This window comes from Lissotriton vulgaris, chromosome 12, assembly GCF_964263255.1.
Source record: "Lissotriton vulgaris chromosome 12, aLisVul1.2, whole genome shotgun sequence".
NCBI classification, from domain to species: domain Eukaryota; kingdom Metazoa; phylum Chordata; class Amphibia; order Caudata; family Salamandridae; genus Lissotriton; species Lissotriton vulgaris.
In genome coordinates this window covers 545,378,219-545,395,984 of record NC_141700.1, presented here as the reverse complement: position 1 = coordinate 545,395,984, position 17,766 = coordinate 545,378,219, and the positions used below count along the sequence as shown (strand labels likewise).

At 42.2% G+C, this 17,766-nt stretch overlaps 1 protein-coding gene across 1 annotated transcript in view; it reads right to left on the bottom strand.

Annotated features, from left to right (window-relative positions):
* LOC147677700 (uncharacterized) overlaps positions 1-17,766 on the bottom strand; it is a 213,983-nt gene that overhangs the window by 77,577 nt on the left and 118,640 nt on the right. Inside the window, exon 6 of the mRNA XM_086945344.1 lies at positions 5,229-5,363. Within this exon, the coding sequence (XP_086801470.1) occupies positions 5,229-5,363 (135 nt within the window). The remainder of the gene's footprint in view (positions 1-5,228; positions 5,364-17,766) is intronic.

The following is a 17,766-nucleotide window of genomic DNA, read 5'->3' as shown; positions in this document are numbered from 1 at the left end:
TCCTCGAGATTTTTGCTGCTAAATGGGTCAATATTTTGACGACAAAATAGGAGAAGGTTCATCAGCATGTTTAAAATGGCATGTTTCATTTTAGTAAATCAATAAGGTAGCTAAACTATTAAAATCTAAAATAACGTGATTAACAAGTCTTTGGCGACGAACATACAATACAAAAAATATCTACCGTAATTTTCCTGAGATCCCTTAAACACTGATTACAACATATTCAAAAGCTGGTCCTTCGCTACAAACAGTTAACTCCAGTTATTCAATAACGAGGTTACGTATATTAATAAGTTCTGGAAGATTCCAATTTTGGGTTATGCACTCGGTTATGATTTTCTCATGAGAAACGTCAAATTATTTGCGTCAGAATAAAGTGGAAGAAGGGGTGTGTAGTAATCCACACCCGACATGGAGCAAGCTGAATTCCCGGTGTTTTACATGCTGTAAAAAACATAGCAGGAAGTGCTTTAGGTAAAACGGATGTTATTTCACAGTCAAAGGTCTGACGCACAAAGGAGAAAGTACTATACGGCCTGACTCGAAAACTTCAACTTGGCCCTTGTCAGCTGCTAGTACAAAAGTTCATAGACTGTACTATAATTTTTAGCTACTTTCACATTCAACATAGAAACGCAAGAAAGTGAATCCGCAAACTAAACAGGACTTGACATTTCGGAGGTTTTTGGGTCAACGCCTTGGTATTAAGCGCTACTACTCTTATAGTCACGTATGACGCAAGCAAGTGCCACACAAAATGACACTGCGGATATAGATAGGTCACACATGCTAAGAACTGAAACATAGTTATAGAAGAGGACTGTTTAGAGGTGACTCTGTCCCACTCGCAGGGGTTCGGGCTGCCCGTTTTTTTTTTGTCATTTGGTGCCTACACAGGGAGCAGGTCCCGTTTGCCAGCCCTCGACCCCAGATCTTTTACCTTCCTCTTCCTTCCCGGACGTATGCGTTTGCCGGGCGGCTCTGTGTCGCGCAGCATCTACAGGGAGGTGGGGGAAGAAGAGAAGGAGCTCGAAGGGGAAACGTCCGTGGTCTGTGTACGTCCTGCGGTATCCGTCAATCAGCGGCGGCTTGGATCGGCGACGCTAGCGGCTGCCATCTTGTCACGAACTCCGAACCCGCTCCGCTGGAAGCCAATGGAGGCTGCGCTGCCTCAGCCCCCGGCGCCGGGAGGCGCGTGACGTGGCGCGTGTGCGTAGAGCTGAAGGGAGAGAGGGCCATAGTGTCTCTATATTGTGTTCAGTAATCAGTAGTAGAAGTATTTACAGCGTTCACTTATTTTCCGTTTCTGTAAAGTGTTAGGCGCAACGGGCTGCAAACAGTGCTGAATTTGAATACCGCCACTGTATTTGTGTCGATCCGGATGTGTTGTAATGAAAACAAATATTAAATCGTTTGAAGGTCTTCTTTATTCGCAACTCTGCACAACCTCCAACCGGCTCATTCCCAACTAACAGCTGACAGTCCGGACCGAGAACAGAACATTCCAATGACAAGCACCGCCTCTCCCCTACCTGCTCCACCGCAGAGGAAACAGGATACTGATTACCACCCTTCCAGGACTCCCTGACCTGCCTCATGGTTGCCAAGGCAATATTTCTGAAAATATTGTCGTGCTACCGTAAGGCAGGTCATGGAGTCCTCGAGAGGTGGGATCCAGAGCAGACAAATCTGCTAAACAGGAGCTTTTTCCAATGGCAGGCCTCTGTTTCGAGAGGCCTGCCAATGGAAAAAGGGGGCGTGGTTTTACGCAGTACTGAAATTCTCCTGTTCACAATAAGTCTTTGCCCCCAGCAGGGCCATGCCCTGCAATTGAGGCTTCGACCTAAAAAGGCACCATAGCGGCCCTCTCCTCCTGTTCACCGCTCTTCACCAGTGAAGAGGACTTCCTTTTTTTTTCTTTTTCTTTTTCAAAATGCAATATAATAGAACACAAAATCAGAGTAGTTCATTACAGCGTCCCCTTCCCCCCTCCCCAGCCCTTTTGCTATAATCCATAAAGAAAACAAACCGGCTGTGGAGATTCTAACATAAATAATAAATTCATTACAATTTAACCATACATAAGAATTAAATTCTAAATAGGTCTGAAAAGGCAGGTCCAGTAATACCTCAAATAAACAAGCAGGAAAAAGAAAGGTAGAAGACTGAAGAAATATACGATTTAAATGTGAAGACGACTTCCGAAAGGCAAGTGAAACAATTTATTCAGATCCAACCTAACAGGAGAAGGCTAACAAGCCAACTGCTCCCACTCAGAACACACTGAGCCTTATCCATTCTTAAAACAGTACAATGCTCTCTCAGTGTTTTCATAGTGAGGAGAGCAGGATACAACACATATCTTGGAAGTCCTACTGGCAGAATGGTGTCCGCTAGCTGGTAACCAGAGAATTAATGTTGGTCTCAGCATTACTGAATGGGAGGTCCAAAAAAAACAAACCTAAATTAACTTACCTAGAAGCCGCGGCCGTCTCCCACAAATCGTTTCATTCTTCTGGTCCTGGGCACAGGCTCCCAGCCTGCCCTGCAGGCAATCAGGGCTGCTCTCACATGAGAGCAGGATTGGCTGTTGCACTGGCAACGTGCGCTCGCAGGCAGACTAGGAGCCTGTGCCTGCTCTCTCCAACCCCCTAAATACAGCTGGGACTGGAGAGAGCTTCACTACGCATGAAGGATTTGGCCGGCCTGAGATGGCTGGCCAAACACCTCATGCGCAGTGAATGGAGTGCCCACCACTTCCCCACCAGCAGTGACATCCCCTGGACCCACCCACAAGACTCATCAGAGTCTTGGGGCCGGGTCCAGGGGATTCAAATAAAACGATAATAAAACTGGTTTTAAACCCATTTTATTATCATTTTATTTTCTGCTGGTGGCAGGGGTGGCACTCCTTTACCCTAATGGAACAGCTGCCCTTGGGCACTATCACACCTGAGCAGGAGATTTGAACTCCCTGTGTTAGAAGTCACCTCAATTCATCAACGTTGAATATAACAAGCGACATTTGTTAGGAGAGCTTATTGAAAAAAACTCCATATAGAAAGGACAGATTATGAAATAATTTGAAGAATGCAACTGAGACGCGGCAGCGAAATAAAAAGCATAATAGGACAAGATGCACAGAGTATGGGACTAAGCATGGGCGGAAAATCCGTTCCGCTCGCAGATTTTGCGGATTTTCGGTAAATTCGCGATCCGCAAACGCTCGCGAATTTACCGAAAATCCGCAAATTCGCACGCAGCGGATTTTTTTTTCTTGGTGATACAATTTTGCGGCGTGCGGCGTAAGTTCGCAATTGCGAACATGTAGCTGCGGCGGGCAGCAACAATCTCGCACTCGCGAAATTACAAAATTTGCAATTCTGCACAAGAAATCCACTAGCAAGCAGCATAGACCTTCTGAAAATGATGATTTTTATCAGAATAACTCCTCAGGTTGACATTTGCCTGCCCTTTTTTGGATTTGAAGCCTTTTGACTTTCTTTGGATCACTTTTGGATTAGAAATCAACTTTCACAAGTAAGTTTGTTTGGGGCATTACATTTGCTGTTCTGCAGAAAAACGAGTTTTGCTAAACTGAAAGCACTCAGCAGGTGCAAAAGTTCAAATTCATCATTAGTAACCATTTCCTGTAGTGCTTCCTGACTGGGGCCCGTCCAAAGTTCAGTTGCTAGTTGCAACATATGTATGACCCTGCTCTGACCCTCACAGCCGGATCATCGAATAGCTACAAGTAGGCCACAAAGGTCCTGGAAAAAAAAATTGCACTGCAACAGAAAGCAAATTACAGATAAGGAAGCAGGTGCCAGACTGGAATTTTAAAACAGTGACACACTAATAAATCATCCCCAAATTAATTCATGTCAGTTGAAGCAGGGCAGGTGTGCTTGCTTTTTACCCCCATTATCTACAGTGATGATGATGAACCAGAGGGTGGCATTGATGTTCCAGTGGGTGGCATGGGTGAAACAGAGGGTGGCAGTGTTGAAACAGAGGGTGCTGTGAACCTGTGATGATGAACCAGACGTAGAAACAACATAGTCGCGACCCTTGCGTGCCGACAAGTAAGTTCGCAATTGCGAACTGGTACAAAATCCTCGTGAACTGGCAGAAACCCTTGCGAACACTATAAAAACAAAAAATACGCAAATTTTCGGATTGCGAGTTCGCAAATACGCAAATTCGCGAACGCCAGATTCGCAAAATTTGCCCATGCCTATATGGGGCCATTTGAATAACAAGTAGGCATTGTTTGTGCACCTCTATGAACGAACTAATACATTTGTTACCACTGTTAAGTACTTCTTAATTCTCTTTGTCATATTTTACCAATGACATTTTCCAATGGAGTATAAAAATATATAATTTATCGGTTCTCATTTAAGGTACACTGCATCATCTTGAAGGTAAACCATTTTAAGTGTAAAATAGTTATGCAGTAAAACTGTATGTTTGGAATTTCAATGTAAAGTCCATTGTTTGACCTAAAATTGCTTCATGTAACTGTTATAAATTTCAACAATACATTAAGCTTCAACTAAGAAACAATGTAAACAGGAGAACTCTTTACAAGAATAAATGTGTACATTCTTAGGGCCTGATTACGAATTTGGTGGTGTGGCGCCAGGTGCGTCCCACCACCGCACCACCAAACCCGTGTTCAGGCAGTCGGCCAGATTACAAGTGTTTCTCGTGCTTGGCTGTTTTTTTTCTATGTTCCCGATGCCTCAGAAAATGGGCACCATAATAGGAATGCCAAAAACAGTTCTTGCACAACATAGACAGTAAAGTCCGTGCCACTCGGGAAATGGTGTGCATGCACACAGGGGAGCACATGTTTTGCCCCCTTGCATGCAGCCCATGGCCTTGCGTGTCTGGAGGTCCACTCGTAATCGAGCCCCGAGTGGGCTTTGTGCCACTATTACCCAGACGGGGCATAGGTTACAGTCAGTATAAACTAAAGAGATGTGTCTTGTATCAATCATCCAAAGATGCAGTTGGAGGTATGCCACTATATTAAGAACAATAATATTGTCTGACAAAAATATTTCATGGACTACATCGCATTCCACTGCATCGTCAAGATAGTATACATTTGTAATTCTTAACCCACTATCTTCTTACATAGACTTAATTTAAAAGTGGATGCAATACTTCTGTAATAAGAAAGAATGCATGAGATCCAGATGACAGCTTCTACTTACCCATTGCTTACACCAATCATCTTTTAGATTGTCTTTGCAGACAACATAGACCTTCTTTTGGCCCTGCTGATACAACAGCGTTTCCTCAATCTCAAAGGCTTGTGTCAGTTGAGTGAACTGTTTCTGAATGTTTTCCTAAACCAAAGGAAATGCAAAGCATCAAACTCAAAAGCACATTCTGAGCAATGTAGTGTTCAGACAGTAGAAAGAAACAAACAACCTGTTCTGTTAATAATCAATTGCTGGCAGCCATTGTTTGATTTCCCTGCCCGAGACCGCCAGGCTTCGCTTTGTGGTCCTCGGTAAAGAAATCTAGTGATTGTCACGACACTCTGAATAGGGCAGCGCAGTTGCCACCATGACCTGGTAACCAGCCGGCAGAGGCTCAGCTAATTGAAGGCCCATGATCCCCCCACTTCTAAATGAGTCAAGAGAAATGCAAGTATGGCACTTAAGGCACTCCATCTTTTTTCCCTGCTGCTTACAAATTATGTACAAATGTAAAATTTACATTTTAGTTATTGCAAAAAAGAGGGGACCCCTGAGAAACTAGTGAGAAGTACACCTAGACAGGATAAATACACTAATGTAAGCATTCTAGGGCTACTTCAACTTAAACAAATCCCTATAACATGGTTCAGGGAAACACAATAGTGACACTCAAACCAGATTAACTTTTTTTTTATAAGGAAAAATACAAAATATTTATTGAGACAATTTTCTGGTTATTCAGTATATTATAAAAAAACAATTAATTACATAAAGAGACAATTAAACAAACAATTATCATGGAAACTTTCACAGGCGCACAACATACATACATGCCACTTTCATTCTATCCCATATATACCCAATACACACAGATTTAAATGTTGAAGTAGATTTTCATAGGATATACAATATGGATGATACGTAATCTATACAGACCAAAAACATAAGTAATTCATTTGGATGGATTAATGGGTCTTTTTGTAGAGACGGGTGCAGGGCTGACTCAACGCGCAAGTTTACATTTTAGCACACTTAATCTACCAGTTCTGTATATATCCACAAACTTAGAGCTCACCATCCATTACAAATGTACATGGATGTTTACAGATATAACACTGCACCTAGGGAATGATTTGCAGGCTTTGTTAATGTGAAGATGCCTAAAGACTTGTGAAAAAGGCAGGGTGGTGGAGGGTCTTTCTGGCTTCAGGACATCAGCTCACACGATTGGGAGGTGGCTAAGAATTAAAACAAGGCACAAGGTTGTGGCACTGAAGCACATTTTGTAACCTAATTAACAAGTAAAGTATTAAAGAAAGAGAGAACGAAGTCAAGGTGAGAAAGACAGGGTAAGAGTAAGAGAGGAATTAGGTCAGCTATTGGAAAGAAGAAAATAAGGAAGAGGGGAGTCTGAGAAAGATTTTAGAAAGAGAGTGAGGGCCAAAAAGAAACAAGCAGACGTAGGTAGATACAGAAGAAACAAGTCAGGTATTGAGAAACTCACCGCCGCAGCCGGCTTGGACAGGAAGCCAGGCAACCTGTGTCGGGACGGGGGCAGGGCCGCAAAAAGACAGGAAGCAGACGGGAGCCTACCCCGCGCTCCTGTGCCCGTGAAGCCAGCCGGAAGTGAGCGTGTGAGCTAGCGGGGCTCCCGTGCTCGTGGGGAGCCCCACCTGCTGCCGAGACTGACCTGCTGCCGAGAGATAGAGGGACACGCGGAAAGAGCCCGGTGAGTGTGGTGGGGGAGGGGATGTGTGCGCGTGTGTGTGTGTGTGTGTGCGTGTGTGTGTCTGTGTGTGTGCGCGTGTGTCTGGGTGTGCGCGCGTGTCTGCGTGTGTGTGTGTGTGCACACGCGCGTGTGTGTGTGTGCGTGTGTGTGTGCGCGCGTCCTGATCTATTGTGACTGTGAACAGCATGCCGGAATCGGAGAGCGTGTTCACGCATGCGACCTGATCCGATTCCGGCATGCTGCGCGTGCCCATCTCCTGTCTCCTTGAAAGCATAGCCTCGTGGCGAGACCTAAAAAGGAACTTACTAAGAAGGCCTTGGGAACATGAAATCCAGTAGCTGAAGTTTGTGGAGACTGGTTGCCTGCAGAGGTTTGCACTGGTATTCCTAGGATACAGCAATGTGTGCAGGTGGAAAAGAAATACCACATGCTCATCATTGCCTTAAACTTAACTCGCAAAAGACCGAGGTTGTCATCTTCGGGAAACTCTCCCCGTGCTGGTCTCCTGCCTGGTGGCCTTCAGCCTTCGGAACTTTGCCCAACCTCGTCTCAAGGGTTAGGAATTAAGGAGTGGTATTTGATGAAAATCTTAACTTAACTCACGCTAACCAAATAGCGGCAACAGCTTTTCATAAGCTAAAACTCATTAAAAAAATCACTCAGTTTCTACCCGACAGCGCAGGTAAAACCCTGGTAAGTACACTCGTACTTTCCTCACTCGATTACTGCAATGGCTTGTTTGCCAATGCACAAACCCGGGTTGTTTAAAAAATGCAATCAGTACAGAACGCTGCGGCAAGACATCTATCCAGGACCCCTAAATTCAATCCAATTGCCCAAACCCTTCGGAATCTTCACTGGTTAACAATCAAAAATCTAATAAAATTCAAGACACTATCAGGTAGATTCATCAAGCATTTTTGCGAGCGCAAACGGTGCAAATCGCAAAAATCGGCCATTTGCGCCCGCAAAAATTGCATTTGGGATTCATCAATGGTTCATGCTCTCGCAATATAAGAATTTGCAAATAATTGCGAATTCTCAAATTGCGATAGCATATAAGGAATCACAATTTGCGATTCCTTATATGCAATGCATGAACCATTTTAAAATTGCGATTTCGCAATCCGGGCACGCTATTTACCGTGAAGTCAAACCTCGTGGTAAATAGCGAAAACTTAGAAAAATGCACTTAAGTGCATTTTTTTAAGTTGTATGTTACACACACACATGTCCTTGGGAGATGTGTGTGCGTAACACCAGCATCCCATATCATTTCAGGGGTGCAACCGGGTGTCCTTTGGACACCCCTGGACCCTTGAAATCGCAAAATCAAAATCGATTCCTTAATAATCGCTATTACAGACTCGCAAAACATGCCGATGATGAATCTACATGTTTGCCTTGTATTTAAAGCACTACATAATTTAGGTCCGCAGTTTCTCAGGAATCAGATAACACCATATTGTCCCTCAAGACACCTGAGATCAGTTACCTTGCACCAATTAACATTTCCTCACACTAAAACAGTTTCCTGGGGAGACAGACGGTTCACAGTTACCACAACTAGACTCTGGAACTCTCTTCCTCTGTCAATTAGGATGAGTCATATTCTTTTTTCTTTTTGGAAAAGTTTAAAGACCTGGCTGTTTAACCAGTAACCACGCCGGGATCCAACGTCAGGAGAGTCATGAATTGAGTTTTTAGCGCCAAGACACCCTCAGGCATTCGTTCGCGCTCTACAAATTTCATAAATAAATAAATAATTTGCAATAACATTTTTAACTTGCTCTGAAATTTGTAATAAAAAAAACACCATGAAATAGTGTGTAAACTGTCAGTAGTGGCTTGGCATGCCTCTGCTTTCTAATTAGAAGCTGATCATTCTCCAATGCCTTTTGAGTCTTTTTAGGAATGCACATGTAAGACAAGAAGAAAAAGCTTAAAAGATAAATGGCTCCAAATGATAAAAAATCCAAATACATGATTCTTGAACGTTCTGGCAACTGACCAAGTCTGCATCATCCAGAGCACGTTGTGGTGAGAATTCAAAAGGAGCTAGTTGTGTGGTGTGTACCCTGAATATCGAGCCAACAAAATCAGTGGGGCAGAATATTGAGGACAAAACAACTGTAAACAAAAAATATCGACAGGTATGTGTGGTAAATTGAAAGTCCTTGGAGCCAGGTGTATAAAATAGGTTGGATTTATTAAAGCTTAGTTCCAGGTTAAGTTCATTCGAAGAAGATAGGTAAATGGAAATTAAACCCACCAGGAGCAGCCTCCCTGCCATCAACTGACACTCTACACTCAAGCCAGGCACCCAAACATTCCATGAGGTCATCAGGCATTCTAGCACACATACAAGCGGAGTAACAGGGACAACACAGCACAGCAAGGAAAGGCACAAGTCAATTATAACATATCACCCTTCCTTAGGGAAACAACAATGCAGAAGTTAAGGAAGGAAACAAACATCAATATACACAATGCATTCTGAAAGAAAAAATTTACATTGTATTCCCAAAGACATTGAGATTAGCCCCACCCCCTCCCTTGGGGAAAATTAAATTAAACCTTGATGCCACTCATTGGAATAACACTCAAAACTTGGAAATATGGTAAACACCCAGAAATGGGGCACTCAACTCTCACAACCTCCATGTATTAGAAAACACATGTCCCTATGATCCAGACACTTAGGTCCGGAAACCTCTTAACATTGAATTGGGGCACGGTGCTCCCACAACCTCCACATCATAGGGCAACAGCACCCTACGATCAAGTACTGGGGCGTGAGCTTCAAGCTATTCACTGGGCTCACGGCTTAACAGCAACCGACGTTATGGATGCTACGAGATTTAAACATGGCACAAACTTCAAAACCAAACAGTAAGGAGGCAGGCGATGAAAAAATAATGCACTCATAACCGTTACCTCTAATGGTATGTGCTGCATGCGACTCACAGTGAATTTACATGAACACAGTCACAGTTCACATAGTTTGTGTTGAAAGCGGCTCCAAGTAAATTTAAATAAGCAGAGTTACAGTTATACTGCTTTGTGCTGCACGAGGCTCCCAGTAAATTCTAATAAACACAGTCACCGATCCAATGGCTTGCGCTGCATGCAGCTCTCCGTAAATCCGATTTCCTCCCAAGTTGAATAAAAATTGCTCACTGCAAGATGCTTAGACTGTCACGATGCACCCTGCCGAACGCTGCCCAATTAAAATGACTGTTCTCTCCAATGGCTGTTGGCTTTTCAGGATGAAGGCTGTAAAAGTTGATTAGCTTTGACAACTCGCTAAGCTGCCTACCAACCTCTGCTTATTTTAAATATAACGCTTCACATGAGTGCCAGTTCCCTTCAAGACACGTCGCTAGTGCCAATTGCCAAGTACCAGTAGCTGCTGCCAATTCAACTCAGTAGCGTGACTCACAACTGTAGTAAGGGCAGCAGGGCAGGAGTAACATTTAAAGGCAACAGGATGGCAGCAATCTCCACAGTAGCTACACCAATACCAGCAGTAGAAGGTCAAACACCCTGGGCTGCAGGCTGTCCAGATGAGAGAGGACACTGGTGGGGTTGACCAAGGCGTTTATTTTCCTTAAGGTTTCAGTAGGTCTAATATTTTATAGTAAGTTCCTTAGTTGCAGTAGTTCCTTAGCTCCTTTAAACACAGTCTGTTTCCTCAACGATGTAGGTTCTTTAAATCGTCGCCAAATGTGGTAAATTGAAAGTCCTTGGAGCCAGGTGCATAAAATAGGTTGGATTTATTAAAGCTTAGTTCCAGGTTAAGTTCATAGAAGATAGGTAGATTGAAATTAACCCAACCAGGAGCAGCCTCCCTGCCATCAACTGACACTCTACACTCAAGCCAGGCACCCAAACATTCCAAGAGGTCATCAGGCATTCTAACACTCATACAAGCTGAGCAACAGGGAAGACACAGCAGAGCAAGGAAATACACAAGTCAATTATAACAGTATGTAAGTCTATATTTTCTATACCTAACCGCACACACATATACCTACAGGGTACATATATTTTCAAGGTATGTAGATGTGGAGTTTTGAATGATAAATCTATACTTCCCACGATACAATTATCTTTGGATCGGTGTATGTCCCTCGATGGTCTATCCTCAATATTCTTCTACCAAGATATTGTTGGTGGCGCTTTTTAGTAATACAACCTGTTTGTGAGAGCCACACTGGCAAACCGTTTGATGGAGAGAGGAATGTCTCTTTCCATGACATTTGGAGAAACATTCACATTGATTAATTTTAACCCTCAGAGTCATGACTATCGTGAAATTGATAAATTTCTCCAAAGCCTTTGGCCCGAATGGGTAACAGGAATTGCATTCAGATGGATCCTAGGGTGGTTATCCCTGATCCTATCCAAATTTTGCATTTGTTTTTGCTGGCTCAATACTATTCTTTAATAGATTATAATGGATGAATTTAGTGATCTCAGACCCGGGGAAGTGAGATTGTGTGCTTGTGCCCCCTGAGCAAGTACACTTGTTTGTGGGAGTGCTAAATATGCGCCAGCTTACTTTTCTGCTACCTTTTGTTTCCGGGGGGTGCTAGAGGCTTTAATTAAAATCATGTGGGTTCTTGGAGGTGAGCAATCTCTTGAAGGTAAACCATTTTAATGATAAAATAATTATGAAGCTAAACTGTATGTTTGGAATTTTAAGTAACATGCACTGATTGACCCTGAAATGTCTTCATTTAATTCTTTTACATTTCAACAACAATATATTAAGGGGACAGAACAAGAGAGGGTACTGAAGCTTGGGACACCCTTCTAGAACCATATTCACCTTCATGTGGCTTCCCCAGGAGATCAACCACAGGTTAGTGTACTGAAATTCAATAAAGGTAAATGCTTGTAAAAAAAAGTGAGTGGGGCATTACAGAATTACGCATTTAAAAATTGACTCCTACAAGCTCATCATTTTCTAGAATGCACTTGAATGAAATCCAGAAATTGAATGAAAATAATAGCATTCTTCCTTTGCAAAGACAGGATCCCAAATATCGCTGTGAATCCTTTTGAATATGTTTGCCCTCTGGAAATTGATTTCTTCTGTCCGAAACAAAATCCTGCTATCTATTGAGGTTACATGGCCTTGAAATGTTCCTATGATATAATAGATTGATCCTTAATTTTTCTGAAATGAATAACATCGGAATGCAAATTAATTAATGTTTGAGAATTCATGGGTCTCTGTAGCCGAAAGTAGGGGTTTGAGTAAAGAATTTCAATATAAGGGGTTAGTTAGCAAGGATGCTTAGATGTTGCCCGCCTTTTTCTTCAGCAATTACATTTCTGAACCTGATAATATCTTGATGAATGCAAATGTGGCCACAATCCCAATAAATTGAAACAAGTGGTATTACCGGGCTCTCCATGCTGATGATACGCTGCTCCTCTGACTACAACGTTGAGGATGGTATTGCAAGTTTAAGAGCCTCTCAGTAATCCTTTTAAATAAAAACAAGACCCTGAGGTTTTGTTAAAGCAATAGAAGAAAAAACTAGTATTTTATACACAATCAAATGATAAATTAGGTGAACAAGCAGAAATACCCAGTCTCACTATGAGCAAATTAATCTCCGAAGGGGTCATGATGAAAACTTTAAAGGGCAGATGTTACATTTTAGTCATAGTGGGGGCACAGTGCATTATATAATCTGGTTACTAGCGTATGAAGGACAATATTTGCCCTTTTTATTGTAAGGTGCAGGTGTCTCGGCTCAGAACAAGGAAGAATGTTGTAGAAGAATTGCTGTTACTCAAAAGCCACAGGTCTAAAAATTCTATTCCGATCCATTCTTTATTCTTAGGGATAGCCTTGGCTCGGCTACGGCACAAGCACTTCATTCCTTAACTGACTGAAAGATCCGTTAAGGAAAAATTAAAACCGTTTGCTCTCACCTTACTGAAAACACAAAAACTATTCATAGATATGAGTAGCCAATTGAACGGCATTTAGCCTCTGTCAATTACTAGGTAGCAACGACACACCTCACTTTAACACAATTAAACAACTGTCACCCTGTGCTGCAGTTGGCCATTTGGATGAAAGTAAACCTTGATTAGTTTTTGTGTTGCTAGGAAAGTATAATATTCTATAGTGCCGTTGTTATTTGTCGATGTACTGTATCAATGGGCTCGAACGTAGGAAACCTTGTGCAATGTTCTATATGAAGCAAGAATTAGTGAGCGCTTGCAAGACATTCCACTTACTCAACAGAGAAGAAGGCTTTGCAATTATCAGCCTGAAAAACAACACCACGGCCAACCCTAGTCATATGTGAACCCTAAATGTAAAATGAGCACTTCTTATCTGAGCCACAATAACCCAAGAACACACTAAGGACTCTTACTTTTAAAAAAAGTATATCAAGCTTAACCTATTTATTGCATTGAGGTTTTAAGATGTTGCCATGCCGTTTTTATTGTTGTATTTGGTTGGTTGAATGAACCAAATAAACAATTTATTACATTGAATTTGAAAAACAACTATATAATGTTGTTTAGAGAATGTGGAATGCATGAAAGCTATGAAGGAGAAATCTCTTTCCAATACCTGCCTATGTGAAATCAGTTGCAGTGCAACAATGACTCCAGAAGCATAGTGATATATCTAGTACAAGTGGAGTAAAGTCCTAGCACCATTTGCAGCAACTTTTTATGGCTCAGGCGACACATCTCAGTGTGTCACAACATTACTGGATTTGTTTGATTACTCCGAGGCAAACCTCTTGGCTCCTAGAGGATTACTCGATTAGGATCAAAATACAACCTGGACATTGCTCTTTAGGTTGACATATCCACACTATGACGTTTGAGGTGAAGGCCCAGTAGCAGACATGTGCCGTTATAGAGAGGTCTTGATTGGAACATTTTGCACATTTAAAGTTAGATGCTATTTGTGTTTTTTTGGACCCAATTTAGTGAATACTCTTGCATGGGATGTTAATTGTCTCTGGGTTTGACAACCAACTAACATGCAGTCTTCAGAAACTTTCTAAAGAAACCTATACTAGACTCGTGTCATCGCCAGGTATCGGTCCAGCACTCACCTATATTTCATCAGCAAGTTCTTTGAAAAAAGTAGCCTCTGTTAAAATCCAAAACCACATAAATGCTAACCATCTCTTGATTGACTATTAGTCTGTCTTCAAATCACGCTGCAGCACAGAGACAGCAAAATAACCTTAAACTTTGTAGACAAGGCCCTCTAGACTGCAAATGACGATGACCGTTGACTCCTGAAATTGCTAGACATTTCTGCTACCTTCAACTTCCCGGTGAAGTTGGCAAATGCTTACTGGACTTAAACCTATCATCAGCCCACTACATAGTTGATCTTTGGACACTCCTGAACAGTAAGTACCTTATGAGGATTGTATGGTACATAAGGGCTCTAAATATGTTTTCCCCTTCCCTGTCTGTCAGAAAGATTAAAATGTGTTCAAACTGAGCCCTCCTCTTCTCCCTCGCTTCCATTCTCCTATGGTGTGCTGCAGACTCAGATTGCCATAGTGATTTCAGTACTACATGGATCCACTTGACATCCTGATATAAAAGCTGAAATTAGAAAAACCTCAGGACCAAAACCAACTCTACGAAAGGGCTTCATTCAGTAATATCTTAAATGCCCAAATGAGATGTTGCCCCATAACCCAACATTGGGGGACATGTTAAATATAGGGAGAATTGTAAGTTGTAATTTAACACCGGCTTGGATTTGCTCATGTCTTAGCTGAATAGCTGGAGTAGCAGTATTTCACCAACTTGGTCATTGGTTTTTTGTCACTGAAACTAAAAAGAAATGGGCCTCTTTTGGCACTTCTACAGTGATTACAAAGCACAACCAAACACAAAAATATAGCTAAAACAAAGCAGTGCACCACCACAACAACAAAAGGCAGCACAAAATTATATGCAAACATTCATATCATACATTCACAGCCCACCAATGGTAGTAGGGTGACGGACGCGTTTGCACCAAATATGCCAGTGAAATTTGTTTTATGATTTTGGTCCTGAATGTCTCCAACATTATTAAAGCTGGACCACAGAAAACAGAATCCCTCTTATTCCATCTGAAATCGCTCCAGAATGCATGAGTTTTAAAGTAGCACAAGTTTATGGGCACATGCTTGTAAGCATCGTTTTCATATAGGCCCTCCCATCTAGGATAAAGTAAATTGATTGGGTGACCTAGGCAGGGGTTGAACATTTTATGGCTCTTCATCAGATTTGATTGCAGGTTTGATAGATTATTGACGGGTTGAGTAATTCAGACCCTAACTTCATGGGGTTTTGGTGGAGATTTTTGTGTTGGTGTTTGGCACAAACATAATGGGGCCGATTCCGATTCGGTAAAATCCCGTCCGAATCGTTGTACGGAGCCTTTTTCCCGTACGAATCGTTCGGAGAACCGTACCCGTACTTACGATGTGTACCCAATGCAGTTCTCCGTACGATTCGTACCAAAGACCATACGACTCAATGATCCGTTCGAATCACATTTGGAACACGCAGTACGCGACGTCCGTACGGTTCAAAGCAGCTTTTTCCGACCCAGCAAGTACGATTCGTGTCGACAGCACTCCGTACGACGCTTAAGCTACGGGAGTTTAAAACGTCCGGAAAAACAGATTTCGTCTCGAAATGCGTACAGAACGGACTACCCCGTGTACGGTGCGTACACCCCATCATTGCAGGGGTACGGTGCATCGGGGTACGGTGCGTACACCCCTGGATTACAGGGGTACGGTGCGTATGTCCCCGTGCGTACCCCCCATGAATGTAGGTGTACGGTGCGTAGGGGTACAGTCCGTACCCCCAAGGTCGTACGTGTACGGTGCGTACACCCCCTACGTACTCCCCTTGAATTTAGGGGTACGATGCCTATGCGATAGTGTAGATCTCCGAACGAATTGCTCATACCAGACGTATCCGTACAAATCGCGTCCCCATTCCCCGGTCTGGATCGTACTTGGCGGGTCGTATGGCATGTTTACGATTCGTACGGTTTACTGTGCGGGTCTATGTCATAGGGACTCACCCTTGACTTTCGTACGGTTCACGACGATTCGTACGTATTTCGAGCCAACGGATCGTACTACGCGATTCGGACGGATTACTACGATTTGTACGGAAGCGGCTACGAATACGAATCGTCGTACGGATTAGTTTCCCGAATACGAATCGACCCCAATATGTTGATGGAAGTTTACAGTCTGGTGTTTTCTGTGGTTGCGGAAATTTGAGTTGGGCCCAGTTCTAACTTTTCTTCTTATAAGATGCTTTTTGTTCCAATCACTTTCTACATATTGGAGATCATCTTTGGTAGTTCTTTGATTCACATGGGGGCAACTTGAGGTCTTTAACAGTGAATGTGGGTAATTAGTGTAGTTTTCTTTATATGAAATTAATGGTACCGAGCACTGTATGACCTACAATTTCCATTATGCCTGTCACATGTTTCATGAATCAACCAGAAACATTAGTGAGCCATTATTCCTTGGACACACCCTCACTTTGGAATATTTATTCATGCTTTTTTAGGTGGCTCTTACTGGCAATGCATTGGGGATTCTGCAGTCATTGGTAGAAATAAAAATGTGTATGACAAGGGAGATTTCCTAGTTTACCCATGGTTTTGTTGCTCACATGGCCACTGGTGTTTTCTACTCCAAAATAATCAGTTCAGGGTTTTTATCAGTTCTTTGAGAAACTAAAGAGAGACAGTGATAGAAAAGTTCAAAATCTGCCCCACCTTAAGAACCTACGTGGTGACCATAGCAATTTGTTTGTCTTGTGTCTTTCATCGTTTTGCATTGTATTTGATTCATGATGGTGCATAGTTTATTTGCAAAGGAAATCTCAAATAGGCCAATTTATATCTACTTTTCGTCATGTATTTCAGACACAGTTTGGTCAGGGGACGTACTTCTTTCAGTCTTATCATTATTAGTTTGTATACATTCACTGCAGCGTGTGCATTAATCTATTTCAGTAGGTGTTGGGTAGATGTTTCAAGTAATTTATCTGCAAAGGCAGATATTTTGCACTTGTCTAGATTGATTATTATCCCTTTTTTACTGGTGCTGATCCTTATTTTCTCTGGCAAAGGTTCTAAAGCCAGGATGAAGAGGTGCATAGACAAAGGATAGCCTTATCTCCAGACTCCTATCTTAGTGTAAATAGAAGTATGGTGATAGGGATCTTCTGACCAATATATTTTCCTTTGATTGTGCATATAGCACACTGGCATTATCAATTAACTTTTGACATGACAATCCATTTTAGGAGTTCAAAAGCTATTTCCGTTTGAAATTGTCAAATGCCTTTTCCACAGTGCGAGTTATTCCACACAGTATTTTATCACATTTTTCCTCAACAGAAGCAAAGATATTGGATAGTTTTCTAGTATTGAAGGCTTATATTTTCCCTTTAAATAACCTATAGACCTTTATTAGAAGGGGGATAATGAATACCAGACGAGATTCTAGTATATATGCAAATATTTTGCAGTCTGTATTTATTAGCTGAGTTCTGTAATTCTTTCTCCTCTTTGGGGATTAGGATGATTGTGGCTACTGTGAAGGTGCCTGTCTGTGATGGTTAAACTGGCTTTCAAGTTTCTGCATAGGTCCTTCTTTACAGCGTTTGTAGAATTCAGTGGAGTGCTCAATAGAGCCTGGTGCCTATCCATTCTTGAAATTGTCATTTGCTAAGTTTATGTTTCCAAAAGAAATGTATGCTTCAAGCATAGATATGAAT